At 44.4% G+C, this 19,056-nt stretch overlaps 1 protein-coding gene across 1 annotated transcript in view; it reads left to right on the forward strand.

The window, feature by feature from the left end:
* The window catches only part of LOC146798941 (exocyst complex component 3-like), a 243,595-nt gene that overhangs the window by 119,994 nt on the left and 104,545 nt on the right, over positions 1 to 19,056 (forward strand). Inside the window, exon 4 of the mRNA XM_085626310.1 lies at positions 15,395 to 15,499. Coding sequence (XP_085482436.1) covers positions 15,395 to 15,499 — 105 coding nt within the window. The remainder of the gene's footprint in view (positions 1 to 15,394; positions 15,500 to 19,056) is intronic.

The following is a 19,056-nucleotide window of genomic DNA, read 5'->3' on the forward strand; positions in this document are numbered from 1 at the left end:
CCTTAAGGGGTTCCTTTGAGACCGCAAGTCCACTAAATAGGTAACAGGACTCTTGCGCTCCACCACCTCAAAGGGACCGGTCCACTTATCCTGGAGCGCACAAATCTCCACGGGGGCCAAGACCCATACCTTCTGTCCAGGCTGAAGCTCTACCAGAGTGGCATTCTGGTTGTATCACCGCTTCATCTCCTCCTGGCTGGCTTCCAGGTTTGCCTCAGCAAGTTCCCTGAAATGCCTAGTCTGGTTCCTGAAGGCCAGCATGTAGCTATATACATTCTGGGGAGGTTTCCTGGGAGATTGCTCCCAGCCTTCTTTGACCAGACTTAGAGGTCCTCTCACTGGGTGGCCGTACAGAAGCTCAAAGGGGCTGAACCCTAGAGACTTCTGGGGCACCTCTCCGTAAGCAAAGAGAAGGCATGGCAAGAGGACATCCCACTTACGCCTCATGGGTTCCTCAAGAACCTTTATCAGTTCTTCAGGGTTCGGTTGAATCTCTCAACCAACCCGTTTCCTTGGGGGTGGTAAGGTGTGGTGAATTTGTAGGTTACACCACACTCTTGCCAAAGGGATTTCATATACTTAGATATGAAATTGGTACCCCGGTCAGACACCACCTCTAGACGGAATCCCACTCGGGAGAAAATTTCCATCAGTGCACGTCCCACCACGGGGGCTGTCACTGTCCTCAGAGGGATGGCGCCCGGGTACCGGGTGGCATGGTCCACCAGGACCAGGATAAACCTGTTGCCCATGGCTGTCCTGGGGTCCAGTGGCCCCACAATGTCAATCCCCACTCGCTCAAAGGGGGTACTGACCACAGGGAATGGCTGGAGAGGAGCCTTCTGCTTCCTCCCACTCTTTCCACTTGCCTGGCAAGTCTGGGAGGTCCTGCAGTGAGTGTCTGAACTCCGGTGCATTTGGGGCCAAAAGAAGTGGGTGACAAGCCTTTCAGAGGTCTTGTCCTGCCCGAAATGTCCTGCCAATGGCACATCGTGAGCCCCAGTAGGAAGGCTCTGAAGCGCTGGGGTACCACCAGCACACGGGCTGACCCAGGCTCAGCAACCTTAGGCTCAGAATACAGGAGGTCGTTCTCCCAGTAAATAAAATGTGTTCCAGACTGATCACCGTTGGCCTGGTCTGCAGCCTGCTGCCGCATACCCACGAGAGAAGGGCATTCTTTCTGCTCCCTGCAGAATTCTTCCCTGGAGGGTCCTCCTTCTTGCTGCCAATGGGTCAGCTCAGGCAGGTCCCCCAGTTCAGCTATCTGTTCCCCTGTAGGTTCCAGGGCATCCCCCTCAAGGTCTGCTTCCTCCTGGACCGTGGGAACTTCGGGGCCGGTTTCCCTTGCCCCCTGCCTCTTCTCCCTAAGGCCGGTTCCTGGGCCTCCCTCTCAGGCTCCAGGTCCTCTTGAGCACCCCTACTGGCTGCCATGGACCGTGTGGTGACACACGCCCAATCAGGCATACCCAACATCTCCAGGTGAGCACTCCGCTCCACCTTAGCCCAAGGTGAGCTCTCCAGATCATTCCCTAACAGACAGTCTACAGGCATGGCGGGCCTCACAGCTACCTGAAGAGTACCAGAGACCCCCACCCCCACTCAAAGGGAACCTGAGCCACCGGGCAGTGACTCTCCGTGTTGTCAGCGGCAACAACCGGATAGAATGCTCCTGGGACAACCTGCTCCTGAGACACCAGGTGGCGCTTGACAGCCATCACACTGGCTCCTGTATCTCTCAGAGCTTCAACCCTATGGCCATTTATGGTCACCCACTGCCTGTATTTCTTAGTGTTCTCAGGCAGCTGGGTTTTGGGGACCACTTCACGGTCTCCTAATGAGACCAGGGACATTTCTACCGAACCCCACCCACCTTGGACACCCATTTCTCCACCCAGGGCTACATTAGCCGGGTTGCACCAGTGGGTGCTGGTTTACCAAACTGGCGACACTTGGGATCATTGGCAAAAGGACCCAGCTCACCACATCTGTAACAATTTGGGGGCCCTCTTTGAACAGGGTTACCTGTCGGGGACCCGGTCGGTTTCTGGGGTGGAGGAGGCTGAGAACCCTTTCCTGGGTTCCCTTGGGGATTACTTTGGGGCCTCTTTTGGAACTCCCTCTGTTTACCCTTGTCCCCCCGCTCTTCTGCTGGGGACCCTGCCCACCCTTGGCGGAGTCTCCCACGTGACCCTTGTGGACCCTGGTACTGACCCAGCGGTCTGCCTCCTCAGCAAGCTTTCTAGGGTTAGTCAGCCTACTATCAATCAGGTGCTGGCGTAGCTCAGGTAAACAATTACTGGACAAGTGCTCCCATGCCATTAAATCAAGAAGCCCTTGAAAATGATCGACCTTGCTACCCTTTTCCCAACCATCCAGTGCTCTGCAAAAAAAAAGTCACATACTCCACATACGTACTATTGGGAATCTTAGTGCAACCCCTGAACCTCTGCCTATACATTTCAGGAGTTAACCCATACCTAGCCATTAAAGCATCCTTCATATGGGGGTAAGAGTTATACACATCTGAGGGCAAATCTAGCAGTGTGTCCCGCCCTTCACTCAAGAACCGCCCCCACAACCCCGCTCCCCAATCCTTCTCAGGGACCCGGAGGGAGGACATGGCTACTTCGTAGGCTTTGAACCACTGCCCTATGTTATCATTTTTAAAAAGTTCCTTCACTACATCTTTGGGTATGTACACTCTGGACTCTACCTGAACTTGGGGTGTGCTGCCACCAGAGGGAGTGCTTCCCAAGCCCTGGGCTTTCAACTCCAGCTCCCTCAATTTCATCTCATGCTCCATTTGGCTTCTCCTCTCTTCCATCTCTAGCCTTTTTCTTTCCATTGACAGTTGTCCATTTAGTTTCGCCATCTCTATCTCATGAGCTCTGGTTTCCTTCCTGTCAGCCAACTCCTCTGGCGACAGGCCTCTGCCCAAGCTAGCGATGCTCTCTGCCTGCTCAATTTCCTCCATCTCATCAGAGTCTTTTCTTGACTCCATCCAGGCCCTCAGCGCCTTGCAAAGATCTGCTTTGAGCTTACATCCAACAGTGGGGACTTTGAATTTTCTGCAGAAGCCCTTCAGCTGGGCTTTTGTGTAGCTCTCTAATCTCTCTTCTTCCCATTCCACGTCTTCAGTTTCAGAGATGAGGGATGCTGCCCTTTCCACAACACCATCCATGATTCCTTTAACAACTGGCGATTTCCACAAAAATGCGAATTAAAAGTAAGTGGTTGCGCTATTGGTCTTTCTTCACTATGTGGCGTTCACCAATCACTGTGTATGTATCACAAATGCAAATTTGTAATCCTCACCGCTGACCACCAATGTTAGAATCCGGGTTCTCTGGTTGGCACAGGTAGGTACTTGTGTCAAGCAGGAAACCTTTCCTCTAGTCAGGGTAGGGGGGTACACTCCAACAATAACCCCTGCTCACCCTCCAGGTAGCTTGGCGAGAGCAGACAAGGTCTATCTCAGAGCGTTTAGGTTAAGCATTTGTGAACACACACATAGTAACTCAGTGACAACTCCACAAATGGACTCCACACTGGGATATAGAAAAATAATACTTTATATATATGTAGTTTAGGCTTAGCACAAGACCAGATAACGTTTAAACGCCCCACAATACTTATTAAACAAAGAGTTCTTGGTTTGAGCGTAGTTTTAAAGTTCTGTGCGCTTTGTTCCTGTCCGTACGCTTCGTACGTGGTAAAAACTGCTTGGGAACGGGTCTCACACGCACTGTAGGCGCTTCGGAATGAAGCGTACACCCTACGGTGCGAACAGACACAGTACCTCTACTTGGTGAGTTCGTCACGGATGCTGCGCTGACATCAAGCGTGATGTACGGTGCGTTGTCCTCCTGGTGCGATGCGTACTACGGTACGTTAGACCTTGGCCGTGCAGGGCTTCAGGGGACGGTACGTAGGTACGGTGCGTTCAAAGTTCGTCGCGGCGTTCATGCCGTACCATGAGATCGGCAATCATGACTCTAAGCGCTGGATACAAGCGAACAGTACACTCCGCACAGGAGAGACGTACGCGACTACCGTACGCACCGCAGCCTTCCCAAAGCAGGGGAAAGGAGCGTACGCCAGCAGTACAGTTCGTAGGGGATAGTAGCAAGTATGGTTCGCAGTCCTTCCATTACGGTGCGAGCTATGGCTCGTAGCGGCCTGTTAGTCGCGTTGCTCAGGCCGGACGATACCTTCCTTTGCGGTGCGAGCTACGGCTCGTAGAGGGGCCTTAGTAACGTTGTTCGGGCCGGACAGCGGGATACCAGCTTTCAGGGGGTACGCTGCGATCAGCGAGATGTACGCAGCAGTTCGAGTCGAAGATGCGGGGAAAACGGTCCGTTTTCCAAGGCGATCTCACGGCGGTGAAGTCCACTGGTCCTGGGACTTCGTTCAGGGGGCAAGCTCACTCACAAGCCCTTGGAGATCTCTCAGCACAAGTCAAATAAAAGTTCCTTGAGTCTTTTCTTCCTCTTCTTCAGCAGCAAGGCAACCACTGCAGGCCAATCCCCCAGGTCAGGGACAGTACTCCTCCATGCAGCTTTTCCAGTTCCTTCAGGTCGGACAGAGGTTTCTTCTTGGCAGGACAGGATCTAGTTTCTTAGGAGAAGGGCTCCTAAATTTATACCACAAATCCTTTGTTCTCTCAGGCCAGGGGGGCCCTTGCCCAGTTCAGTCCAGTTCTGGAGCACTTTGTTGATGCGATGAAGGCTTCTTCTTTCAGGGTGCCGGGCAGAGCAATCAGACGCTTCACAGGGGGCGGAGCCAGCATTGTGGTGGCAGAGCACAGCCCTATTCAGAGTCCAGGTGTACTCCTCCCACCCATCTATATGTCAATCTTCCTATTCACCACCAGACTACCTAGTCACACAAGCCAGACAGCAGATACACATCACGCAGAGGCGGGCTGAAATGGTTAGGCAAGCAAAGGCCAACTTTCTAAAAGTGGCATTTGCAAACGCAGAATATTAAAATAAACCAGTTCAGGCATACTAAACTCGATTTTCTACCATGTTGCCTGGGTCTGTTAGGATCATAGGATGTAACAATCTTAACAGCCCATTCTGGCCTATGAGAACAGGGTAGCCTTACAATAGTGAAAAACAAAAATGGCGGTAATTCACTATTAAGACATGCCACACACATCAGGGCTTGTCCTACCTTATGCTACAATGCACCCTGCCCTTAGGCCTACCATAGGGGTGACTAACATGAAGTTAAGGGAAGGTTTAGGGACTGGCAAGTGGGTGCACTTGCCAGTCAGCATGTCAGTACCAGACTGCACGCAGGTTCTGCAATGGCAGACCTAGACACATTTTACCAGGCCGCTTCTGTGGGTGACACAACCAGTGCTGCGAGCCCACCAGCGGCATTTGTATTTACACGCCCTGGCACTCCTGGTGCACTTTACTGGGGTCTGATAATAAACCAAATAAGCCGATCATGGAATCCAACCAACATATACATTATACATAGGGAGCACTTGCACTGTGGCACTGGTTGGCAGTGGCACAGTGCTCTGAGCGGCCAACACCATAAAAACACATGAGGCACAGCGACAAAAAGTGGAAGGGAGACTCACGTCAAGGTGCCAGGTCTAACAACCCTATTTCTCGTGTTGTCAAAAACATGATTGTAAAAATTAATCAAAATAAAATTGGCTTATGTGCCCCAAAGGTAACTATAACTCGCTCCCTGGCCATGCACAGCTAATTACCCCACATATTGCATCACTCATGACATCTTCTATGACTTAATTGATAATATCACTGCAACATTTGAAGTGAAACTATTATTGAGAATATTGTGCATGGCAGGGGCATGTGTTATGCAAATTTATTCTATAAGTACATTTTTGTAATATGTAATACATAATATAATAATGTAAACATTTAACAATAGGTGGAAATTTTGTAATAAATCATTAAAAAATAATGTTAATTTATTATAATAAATTACATTTCGTATTTTATACATTTTTATTGAGAAAAATCACATATCGATTACATATAAAAGACATACCATGTAAGTGACATAAAAATACCTATTGATATTATCAAAGAAATATAAAAATAGACGATCAATCACAAAGTCTGGAACAGTGGATCCATTAAAAAACAATACAAATGCTTTATATTCTAACAAACAATAAAGTGCCCGCATGTCAAATTAGATCGCCACCTCCACTGTTACTTTGTTCATTCAAAGGTAGGAACCCCTATACAGTACAAAGATAATACCAGCCATCAGAAAAGTACCATCGTGCCGTACTGAATCCCGACCGCCATCAGAATTACTTCATACCTTCAGTAATTACCAGAAAGAAACAATTACTATTATACTAGTAGCACTGAACACAAAAACCAAGGTGCTCATGCCAGCTAGATCATACATACCCCTGTCCAGACAAAAAGCAGACTTACGTACCCTGACCCGTAGTCTACGACCTAAAAAATAGGCCAAATCAAAAAGCCAGATTAACAACTATTCACATGTCTTGTATAATTAGGTACAAAGAAATCTTCAGCAGCTATGGCTGGCCCTCATGGAACGACCAGTTGCACTACTGCTGAATCTGTTAAATCCAAAAACTGCCATAAGGCATTAAATCTCTTTAGGCCCCCCACCCATCTTGCATATGCCTCCTCAAACATTTCTGTCCTAAGCATTTTATTGAACAACTCTTGGTATATTGGAACCCTGGATGTTTTCCAGTTCTATGGAATCAATGAGCAAGCAATTAAAGCAGCTATCGATATAAATACCTGTCCCCACTTGCAAATACCTGAACCCTGACCCTTGCTAACAAACCCAAAAAGTGCCACACAGGCCTCCGGGTCTAAATTAATCTGGAAACCGAGACTAAGAGCAGCGAAAACCTTCCCCAAAAACCATTCCCACATTTAGCAAGTGAAAAAATATGCAACCAACCTCCCATCCCCTGTTGCTGACAACAATTTAGCGATCCTCGTCTGCCGGGTAAATTCTGTGGAGGGCAGTGGGGGTATACAACTAGAAGGTGGCAACTGGATCGGAACATTCTTAGTAAACAAGAATGGTTGAAAGATATGAGAACATTAATTTAAGATTTTTTTTTATTTGATTAGGTGTTCTACATCATTGTTTTCGGTCTTGGATGCCTTTAAACCTACTGTTTGGGGGCATATTATTGCTTACAAAGCTCAGCAATCCAAAATGCGTGCAGAGCGGATAGCTGTGCTTCAATCAGCAGCAGATACAATGAGGTATTTCTGGCCTTGTTTAATATGTGCTCTTTAACACAGTAGTCGGTGAAGTTCACCTAGAAAGCTAGATAGTACTTAGTAATTTCTAAAGGGTTGTCTGATAGTCAAGTCACCTGAATGCCCTAGCAGGACATGAGTCGTGAAGGATGAGGTGGGTGGATCACACATGTTCCACTGCTAAGACACGGTCGGCCCCTCCCCACCATGTCGCATCCGCTTCCGCGTGGCGTGACGCTGACTTTTGGATGCCACGGCCGAGAGAAGCTGTCGGCTGCACAGTAGCGTGAATGCCAAAATCGCTGGAATTATCAGCTGCTGGAAGGAGGGAAATTAGCTCCTTAAAGGACCTGGCAGTTGCAGATCAAGTGAGCACTGCAGCATGAAGTGACCTGCTGACTGCAATTGCGTCATATTCAAGGGGAAAATCCAGCTGCCAAACATGAACCCTTTTCAGCAGTTCTACACCAGTGCTGAATGAACGGACGCCATGAGGAGTGCTCGATTGGGGGAAACTGGCAGGTTTCTCACCGGATGGCAAGTGCTTTGGTTGATCTGAATGTGATACTTGCATTTTACCCGGTTGAGGGTCACTGGTCAGCTTTCCCCAAGCATCAGCCGTACGTTATTTCAAGCCAATGCTACTGTCCTGTTGTGCTTCGTGGGACATTTTTGTTGACAATCCTGGGCCATCATCTCACGTTTGGGACTGAAGCCAGTGTCTAAATGGCATTACAAATATGGGAAAACATCTTAAAACTGGCAATCTTGTTGGACATTTTAACCCTGCCTCAACGCAGGCCTTCAGAGATAAAAATCACACTACTCAAGCGAAATCCACAGCTGCATGGGTAAATCACAGTTTTCAGATCCATCAAGAGTCAGGGTTTGCAAAGAGCCCATAAACTCAGAAGAAGATCTGACCACTACTCTTAAGGAGGGTGAGATAGGGCCAGTAAGTCTGCCTTTGGAGTTGGGGTAGAAGCTATTGTGACTGTAATTAACTCTCCCACAGGGGCTGAAGTTGGGGTACATAACAAAGAGAACAATAAGAAGAATGTGAAGAATGATACACCTAGGGTTGACATGGTGGATGCAGACATGAAGCATACTACAATAAAAGATTGCCCCTGTTTGTAAAAAGGAAAGTAATGCCGTCTGGCTAGCTAGGGTCACCTCAGCCCTCTGCTATTTAATCTCAGGCAGAATCGCAGGCCCTTGTATCAGGACTGAGTCTGGAGGCATCTCAGTTTAAGGCCACTGATTACTAGGTATCCCAGTCTGTCAGTTCTGATCTCATTCCAGAGGCAAATTCCTTATTGCCGACAATAGTGGCACCTCAGTCCCTGAAGACGCCGCAGCAGAACGTTCAGAATGACTCAACGGTCTCTGCATAATGCAATATTAAAACAGTGCTTAATATTATCTTGGATGAAATCTTAATGCTTCTCAGGCAATTGAAATTGCAGCCTGCATCAGAGGCTATCTAAAATTGAAGAAACTATGATACATATTCCTGAAAGGCTGCAGGAAGCTGAATCTAGAATATTACAATTAAAGGACCAAGTCACCTCAATTCATGGAGAATTCAGTCACCTCAGGAAGCAAAAGTCCTCACTGGAAAATCAAATTGAAGAGTTAGAAAACCATTCACAGCTCTCTAACCTACGGATAGTTGGTGTCGCAGAGGGTTGCGAGGGCCCTCAGGTCCTTCTATGGTGGACACTTTCATTAATATATTGAAATTCATTACATATAAATATTTGATTCAAAATTAAGAGTCCTGTAGCTTTTTATTTTGTTCTACATTTAGAATAAATACATTTAGGTCTATTATAATGGCGGGCGGATTGCCACCGCTCGTATGGTAGTGGCGATCCGCCTGCCATTATTCACCGCCCGCCTCCCATTTCCCCCCGCCATATTAGGATGCGGGGGGACCCCGGCGGACGGAATGACCGTCCGCCGGTTTTCCGCCGGTCTAACAGGAGACCGGGCAGAAAAGGGGAATGATTTGGTGGCGGTGTGTGGAAGACACCGCCATCCATATCAAGATGCAGGCGGTGAAGTGCCTTTCCATGGCGGCATTGCCGCCATGGAAAGGCATGCGGAGTCTGCATGTGGGGGTCCGTTTTGGGCCCTCAGGATGTCGGGGGAGTGGGGGGTGCACAATGCCTTTTTGATTGATAATTAATTATGTAAATTGTGTACTTAATTAATTTTTATCTTTCGTGTAGTTTGTTGTTTTTGTTGGGTATAGGGTGGGAAGGAAATTACAGTATTTAATTCATGTTAATGCATAAAAAATATTTAATTAATAATAATGTACCTTTGTGTAATTAAGATATCGTTTGTTTTATATATTAGGTGTCAGTTGTTTTATTTGTAGGGGTAAAGGGTGTGGAGTTAATTAAATATAATTTATTGGCTATTCATTAATTATTATCAATTGTTAATTGTTAATTAATTAGGTAATATAAATTATTAAATTAACTTTTTTTTAATTCAAATATTAGATGCGGGTTGTTTTTTTTGTAAGGATAAAGGGTGGGAAGGAAATAATTATTATTAATATTTTAATTGATAATTGATTATTTAAAAGGCGTTAATATCATTTAATAGATATATTTTAGGTGTGTGTTGTGTAGTTTGTATAGGTATGGAGTAGGAAGTTACTAAATGTGAAAATATTTAAATATTTTAAGAAATTGTGTTTTTTGTTATGTTATGTGTTAATTGTGTTGTGCTTTTTAGTTTTTTAGTTAAAAAACTATTGTATTTATTTGTTGTTATTATTTTGAGAATATAGTTTGGTATTTTAATTGTAATTATAATATTTGTAATAATTTATCATATATAATAAAGATTGTAATTTTTTTGTAATTTGTTTATTTTAAGAATAAATTTACATGATATAATTTTCTAGTGAAATATTTAAAAATGTTATTTAATAATGTTTTTAAAAAAATTCAAAAGTGAACTAACCCTCGGCAATCTAACACTTTTCCTACTATTGCGCTGATTGGAGTGGGAATGATACATTTTTCCCCAATCCAACACTTTCCCTACTGTTGTAATGTGTGGAGTGGGAATAGTAAATGTAACCCCTCAAGCAATCTGACACTTTCCCTACTATTGCACTGACTGGAGTGGGAATAGTACATTTTAGTCCTCCGTAATCTAAAATATTCCCTGCTGTTGCACTTATTTGGAGTGGAAATAGTACATTTTACCCCTCCACAATCCAACACTTTCCCTACTGTTGCACTGACTGGAGTGCGAATAGTAAATTTTACCACTCCGCAATCCAACACTTTCCCTACTGTTGCAGTGACTGGAGTGGGAATAGTAAGTGTAATCCCTGTGCAAGTCAACACTTTCCCTACTGTTGCATTTATTGTAGTGGGAATAGTAATTTGCACTTTTCTTGAGTTTAATTTTTTTTGTACTGCTTTATAAATTGCAGTGGTTATACTATATGTATTATTTGTGGAATTTTTAAGTTTCATTTTTATTAGTTAAATGAACATTATTATGTTTTGCGTAGTTAAAATTATAATATTTTTTGTTAGTAATGTTTTTAATATGTAATTGTTTTCGTAAATTTAAATTTTTATATTTTTTATTTGTAAATAAATTGTTAATTTTTTTAAATGCTTTACGTTATTGGGTATATCTATCTATCTATCTATCTATCTATCTATCTATCTATCTATCTATCTATCTATCTATCTATCTATCTATCTATCTACCTATATATATATATATATATATATATATATATATATATATATATATATATATATATATATATAAACCACACTCCTGAAACAAATCCATCATTTCGGAAAATCAGGTTCGGACCACAGCGCATTGATGAAATCTTGATGCTTTATTGCAATCTCCACAGCATGACTCGTTTCGACCAGGTCACCCCGGTCTTCCACATCTTATATATTTACCTAACACAATTATTAAATTATCACATAAATTAAAATTATACGTTTAGTCATATTTAAAATTACATATATAATAAATTGTAGATAGTGATATATAGTGATATATATTTGATATATATTTGTTTTTTAAAATAAGTATCATAGTTATATTTTTTCTTAAATTAATCAAATACCTGCAATTTTCTATTATATTACTGTTACTTTTAAATATATTTAATATGTATTATTTATGTTTATATGTAAAAAAACATTTTTTTTACAACGATAGTGACATCGATATTTTTGTTTTGATATTTTTGTCATTCACTAAGTATAGGATGTCGATATTTTTGTGGCCAATATTTTGGTGTTGATAATTTTGTAGGGCGATATTAGTGACGTCAGTATTCTGTCAGTGAACCAAATACATAACATGAATTTACATAGTTAGCATAAAAATATTTTTACTATTTTTTTCAAGTTTAATTAACTTTTTTAATTTCCCTCCCACAATATTCTTGTCATGATATTGTTTTCAAGATATTTGTGTTAGACTATTTTTTTCTGACAACATATTAACGTCATGCCCAGAGCAGCCAGCCCAGAGCAGGAACATGTAGGTATGTTTTACATTTCACCGATGATAGAGGATTTTCAGTGTGCCTCACCAGGACGCGAGAAAAGGGAAATGCAGGAATATTGTGTCGATGTGAATTCTGGGGATCAATTTATTTATTTTTTATTTATTTGAGTTTTATATAGTGCTGGCTAGACCCGGAGGTATCAGAGCGCTTTACATAAGGTTCCACAAATTTACAACAGTTACAAGTTACATCAGTTACAAGAAAACATTTCAAGAGAGTCGGAAGATGAAATAAATGGAGCTTAGATGAGTAAGGGGGTGAGGTAAGGTGTAGGAGAGAGAAAGGATGGAGATAGGATGGATGGAGAGATGAAGGAGAGTCCGCCCAAAGTCCGGCTGGGTAGGTGACGGCCGAGGGGGAAGCCCAAAGCCCATCTCCTCTATAGCTTTTAGGTAGCACCACCGGGCATCAGGCAAGCAACTAGGTCTCAATGAGAAAACAATTAGAGAGCAAAGAGGAGGGTAAAATGAAGCGTAAAGGAGAAAGTGGGTGGAGTAAAGAGGTATGAGGGAGAGTATGACAGAGAGACGAAGTAAGGTCTGCCCAATGTCCGGCTGGGTAGGTGACGGCCGAAGGGGGTAGTCCACAGCCCATCTCCTCTATAGCTATCAAGGAGCTCCACCGGGCATAGGCCAGAATGCTAGGTCTCCACGGTCAGAGGCAGGTTCACAGACTCGGTATCCTGAAGGGTAGGCCGGATTGGGGATATGTTCGAGGTCTGGACGAAGTCCGTTCTTTTCTCAGAGGAGTAGCACGACATAGTGGGGAACACTGTGGCAGCCATCTTGAGGTCAGGCAGTCCCAATGATTTTAAACAAGAGATCAAGTCCGCTACTGCCCCGAGGATAACACCTCATTAGGGACATGCCCCCGGCCATCAGCTAATCCGGGCCGTTACTAAAGAAGGATTCATAACCACCATTTTAGGGTCAGGCATCAACACGAAACAAACACCGCGAAGTGACAAACTTGGCTGTATCGCTAAAAATACCTCAATGTTAGGTGTGTTTGGTCAAATCCTCTTGAATCAGGTGTCTGAAAGGGCAAACAGAGTCCTTGTTGGTCTTAAATATGTCCGCGAGTCATCTCTCGCAATGCGCCATTTTGTCTCCTCCTTAAACCATACTTTGTTAGATTACTGACGATATTTGTGCTCAAAGTAAAACCGGGCCAAAGGACTCTCATTGCACCAATGCTGTCATTAGGGGGCCGGCCGGAGTGTACACCGGGCAAGATCCATGGGACCCCAGTCGGAGTGGTGCAGGTCGAGATCACCAGGGGAAGGTCTGCAGTGGGCGATGTGTGCACTTTTGCAGGGTCTCAAAGCGGCCCGCTCACCTCCCAGAGCAGCAGCCTCAAAATCCGCAAGTCAGCATGTGACCCAGGCAGCCGAGAGCTCCGATGTATCCGATTGCGGGGTCGCAGTGCCTCAGGAACGCGCATCCACCTCAGGTCTAGTGCTCCCGAAATCCTTGCGGCCTCTCAGGACACCACCGATGTCGAGCCCGGTCCGGGCCACCACCTTCACCCAGCAACCCCTTCCACGCTTTTCTGTTCAGCTGTAACCAAGGAGCCTCTCTCCTGCTGATACACTCTGCATGTACGTACTGCTCGCCCATTACCAGCCCTTCTTGAAAGCTGCCTGCACTTCGATCCCCTCCATCTTTGTTTCTTCAGTGAGAGGCAATGCAGGATGTCCTCACTACCTCGGGTTATCCAGAATGAATCCCCGTGATTGATTCTTTATTTAATTTGATCAGAAATAAATGGTCTAGCTCGTGTCTGCAAACCCCAGTACATCCTCCATGGAGCGTGTGATAGGCTGCAGCTGCCCTACAGAGAAAGGACTCGAAGCATTTGCTTCTGTTCAACAAACCAATAATCAATAATAGAGCACAAAAGAAGGAGAATTAAGCTTCTTAGTCCCCTTGGTGATATCCCTAGTAAAACTACAATATTGTTTTTGAATAAACTCTGACATGCATTAAGTGGAGTGAGATTTTTTTTTTAAACCAAATGATCAAGGCTTTTCCTTTTGGTGGGGTGACTTTCTTATTTTCATTTTAAAGCAAGATTTTTAAGGTGGTTTCTACAGTTCCTCTGATTCAGTACTTTCATATGGGGCAGATTTCTGGAATTATAGGCATGTTGCTCTTTTTTTTTTATATAAATTTTTATTGAAACTGAAAGGTTGCATGTTGCTCTTGACTGACTTCCGTCATTGAGAAGCTGAACATCTTTCAATGTAAAGCAACGTCAATCGCCTAATGCTTTGATCTTTCAAATACATTCAGTTCACAAGGCTAGCAGCCAAAATGTTCGACATCATTTTCGTTTTTGAGAGTTCAAGATTTGTTTCAAGTAGCTTTATGTTCTACTACTATGTGCAAATTTATGTCATGTTATAGACTTTGTTAAATTAGAACTGTGAAGTTTTCTGCCAGTCCCAAGTTGTGTCCCCCAAGAGTGTGGCCATGTTGGCCCAATGCATGTTATTCTGGTTTCCCACTGGTTGGTGAATGGACTTAGGGGCATATGTATCAAAGGATTTTGTATTCGCAAACGCTGCGAATCGCAAAAAAACAGCGTTTGCGAATACAAAATCGCAAAAGGAGCTGTATGAGGCATTTCAGCCTCGCAATCTTAAGGAATCGCTGAATTTGCGATTTCTTAAGTTTGCGTAAGCATTTAAGAAATCGCAAATAGCGATTTCTTAAATGCAATGTAACACGCACCCAAGTTGTGCGATTTCTCCTTAAGAAATCGCAAATTACCACCAACTTCAAGTTGGTGGTAAGTTGCGATTTCTTTGAAATATGCACTTTTTTGCATATTTCAAAGTGCCATGTGGTGCACATACATGCTCTTAGGGCATGTATGTGCGCCATATGTGCACACATGCTGATTTCAGGGGTGCATCATGGTGTCATCATGACACCCTTGCACCTTTGAAAATATTCTCAATTAGCGATTAGCAAATAGCGATTCGCAAATTGAGAAGGACTTCCCATTCATTGTTATGGGCCTCCTGGCCCATAGGAATGAATGGGAAGGTATTCCTTAATTGCGATTTCGCAATGTGCTAATCGCAATTAAGGAATTTTAAGAAATCGCAAAATTTGTGCGATTTTTTAAATACACCCCGTTTTGCAATTCTCAAATAGCGATTCTCAAAAAATCGCTATTTGAGAATCGCAAATGGAGATGATGATACATATGCCCCCTGGTTCCTCTGCAGTTTCCTTATGATCAAGGGGTGTCGCCTGAGTTCCATTGGTCCTCTCCTTAATTTCCTTCAACAAAAAGCATGTACATTGGTTTTGTTATTATTGGGGACTCAAAATGTTTATCCTGTTGAAAATTATTTTAAAGTTGAAGTGCAATACAGAAAATGAAATAATAACATAACTATGACTGATAAAATAATTAAAAGATGGTACACCTCCAACAGATTAAATAAATAGTCTATTTAAATGTACAGGCATGGATTGAGGGGCAGGAGGCTGGGGTTAAAAACCACATAACACTATTGTTTTCTATATGTTGTACCCAGGACTGGAGAAGAGATCGGTTGAACAGAGTACTTCGTAGCGAGTTGAGTCCATTGCATAATCAGACATTTGGAAAAGACTCTGAAACCTTTCTGGAGATATTTCAGGTACAGTCAATGGTTACTTTTTTTAGCGAAAAGGTAACTATTAAAACATGTTTATTTCCTTTCCTAACAAGACCAGCATATGCCTTCTTTACTACTGAAACAGGGTGCAGGGTATGTGCCACCGAGTCTGCAAATCTTGGCTTATAAATAATGTTCTTGTTCCCAGATATTATATAGCACATATATCATATGTGCCTTCCTTACATTATATTTCCCTATGAACACTCCATCAGCACTCTTATTCATTGTGGAAACCAGAGGTTTGCCATGATGTGGTGCCAGACCAAATTGCTGCTAATGTCAGTAGAATGGGTCCGGCTGATGATGGGGACCAACCGCAGAGCTATTGCTAAATCTCCCTGTACCAAGATGGTGGCGGTCAGGGGCATAACAAATGCCCCCGCAACCCCCGTGGTGCGGGGGGGTCCCCAGGCTTCCCTACACTTGAAGGGGTCCCCTCAGCCCCAGACTGAAGTGAGTGCTGAAGCACAGGCCCGAGCAATGCACTTCATTTCTGTTTAGCTCCAGCCTTTCTTCCGGTAGGTAGCATCACACACAGAAAAGGAACAGTTGCAATTTAATAGCTTTTGTTTCTTGACAGCGTAGAGAGGCCTGGAAGGAAAGACTCCCCAGCATGCAGAAAGAAACATTCAAGAGAGCGGCAACCAGGAGAGGTCAAAGGGCTGTTCAATGGAAGAAGCAATGCAGAGCGGGAGAGAGAGATGGTAGAACTCTGTGTGAATGGGGATGGGGTTGCACTCAGAGGGACTTAACCTCCCCCCCCCCAGCCTTAGTGCAGGAGGCCCGGGACCCTTCGGCCTTGCAGCTTGCTTGTCACAAATCATGCAGCAGGCACCAACATGCTTTGCACTTTGTGCAGAGACTGTGGGTTAAGGTGATACTGCTCTGAAGAACTGTAAGTAACACTTTATTCTTACATTTTAGGAAACCACTGATTCTACAGGAAAGCAGGCCAGGGTTTTTGTAATTGCAGGAGTGGGTGAAGGGCTCTTGCAGAAGGCCTGGAAGGATGACTAAAGCAGAACTCAGTGTTTGACTGCGGACCCTCCCACATCCAGCCTGCACCCTCAGTAAGAGTCCATTATCAGAGTCAGACTACAGGGGTGGCAAGCAGCATAGAGCAAAAGGGTCTCTTGTGTCCTGCATCAGCCTTCTCCCCGGCCATGTTGGCATCCTTCAGCTGCTGAAGGGCTGTGATTCCCGGGGAATTAAAGAAGTAGTGAGGCTAGCGCTGCACTAGCTGGTGTCCCCCAAACAGGTGAGTCCACCAACAGCCCTTTTTTTTCTACCTTGATGTAATAAAGGGAGGCATGGAGTAACTGGCAGGCACTGGGGTATTGGGCAAATGCCACAGAAGCTTACATTATGCCTCACCACCTGGTCACACCAGACTTAACAAAGCCTCAGAAGCTCCCACTGGGGCCCCTGCAAGTACTGAACAAAGGCAACTGTTTTAACAGTGCCTGACAGCAGATGGAATCTGGGTAGGTTAAAGACGCTACTGTTTGGGGACTCGGTCTGAACTCTGTTTTTCTCTCGCCTTTTGTCTAGGGGTGTCTGCCGCCACATGTTCCGCGCCGGGAGACCCTGTTGGGTAGCTGTGCACTTTATAAGTGTACGAATAATAATAATAATAATAGGAGTGACTCCTTGCATTGCTTGGTCTGCTTTTCAGAGGTAAGTTCTGCCTTCCCCCCCACCAAAGTGAGATCTGACCAAGTAAATGCACCTGCATTAGGATTTCCAACCTTGAAGCAGAATTATATTTAGCACAGATGTGGATTGCACATGTTGCTCTGGTCTGAGGATGGAAACGAGAACCAAGCCAGGTTCAGATCTAGTGACTCTGTCAGTGGTGCTGTCAGCTCAGAGTGTCAGTGTCTAGGTTTTGTAGCAGGATGGCTCTATAGCTCAGAGCCCTGGCCTGCGACTCTATCCCAATGATCATCTAAATAGCGGACATTGCTCCTTTTACATGTATGTTTTTCCTCCATAATTATTGAAAGCTGGATGAGAAAGATGGGACAGCTTTTCTATTTTTCAAACTGCACTAAAATGAGTGCACCGCACTTCCTTAAAATGTATGTTTTTCGTGTTGTAGGAAAGCACTGAAAACTTGTGTAAAAGCTCTCAGAGCTCTGCTCCTCGGAAGAAAGCAAATATTTAAAATACCATAGTCAGGCTGCATTCAATATACTTATTCCTAGTGTCTTCCCATCACCTTGCAAATCTCTATGCCCAACACAACATCCCTCTTTTTCCCTGTTGGTTGCCTCACTTTTTATTCTGTGGGTTACTTGATCACCGTTATCTCCTAACATGTAGTTTCCATTCCTGCTTTCTTTCCTCCCCTCTATCTAGCTTCTACTATGATGTACTGTTCTTCTGTGCTTCATTCTTCCATATAGTCCCCTTCATGCACTGTGAATGACCCTCATTTCAGGTAATCTTACTCTCTAGACAGCATCTGCTCAGAGGTTGTCACTCTTGACCCTCCAAACCCCCATTCTCTTTCTAGCTCTTTTGTTTCTTTCTCGGTTTTTTCCCTTTCTTATTTTCTTCTCCTTCCCATAAATGTCCCTCCTTTCTACCCTTACCTCTCTGATCTGTTTCTCTCACTCATTCCTTTATCTCTTTGCCAACTGTTCTGACTTTCTAAGTATTCTTTCTCTCTCTTTATCCCTAACTCTTTCACTTACTCTCTCTCTCATACACATTCTTTAAGAGTGCTCCTCCATTAATCACTGACTCTCTCTACGCACTTTTGTTATGGACTGTCCTTCTCGATCTTCTTTTTTTTCTCTTTCCTTGACTGCATCACCTTTCATCCTCTTTCAGTCTCTTTCCTCTTATACATCCATTATGGCCTGCTATCCCTTGCTATTTGACCACTCTTATTTTCTTGCTGCTTCTTTTCTCCTGTATTGTTTCTCGTCAATGACGGTCACTCTCTCCTGGCAGTCTCCATCTCTCCTACAGCTGTCTCCTCTTTATGAATGTGTTTGGTCTAACTATGATTCTAACTCATGCTCTACAATACATCTTTCATTATGTTACCTTGATTGTTCATTTTTGTTTCCCCCCTCCACTCTATTCCCTTGTATTAGTTCCTTGGCTCATGTGATCGGTGTTTGGAGCATTGCTGAATAAATGAGTGTGCCAGTTAACTGTTACTGTGCCTATTGGCAGGGGCGTAACACTAGCCCCTGCAGCACCCGCAGCACAGGTAGACCCCGAGCCCCAGGGGGCACCCGCTGGCACTGTGCACCTGCAGAGGTCCCCTGCCCTGAGACAGGCCCAGACTGGCAGTACCTGGGGTTTCCTGGGGCCGGTTTTGTTACAGGGGGGGTTCGATTTTCTTATTGGGGATCTACATTACATCAGGCCACCCAACCCATCAAAGGTGTTTGGTGCGGCCTAAATGCCAGCTTTAGAAGTAGCAGCACTGGGTTAAACTAAACACCATTGTCCCTCTTTTATTTTCAAGTCAGTTAGTCATCACAGAAATAAAAGAAAGACAACGTGGCTCTGCACTC

Source organism: Triturus cristatus, chromosome 9 (assembly GCF_964204655.1).
Source record: "Triturus cristatus chromosome 9, aTriCri1.1, whole genome shotgun sequence".
Classification (NCBI taxonomy): Eukaryota; Metazoa; Chordata; class Amphibia; order Caudata; family Salamandridae; genus Triturus; species Triturus cristatus.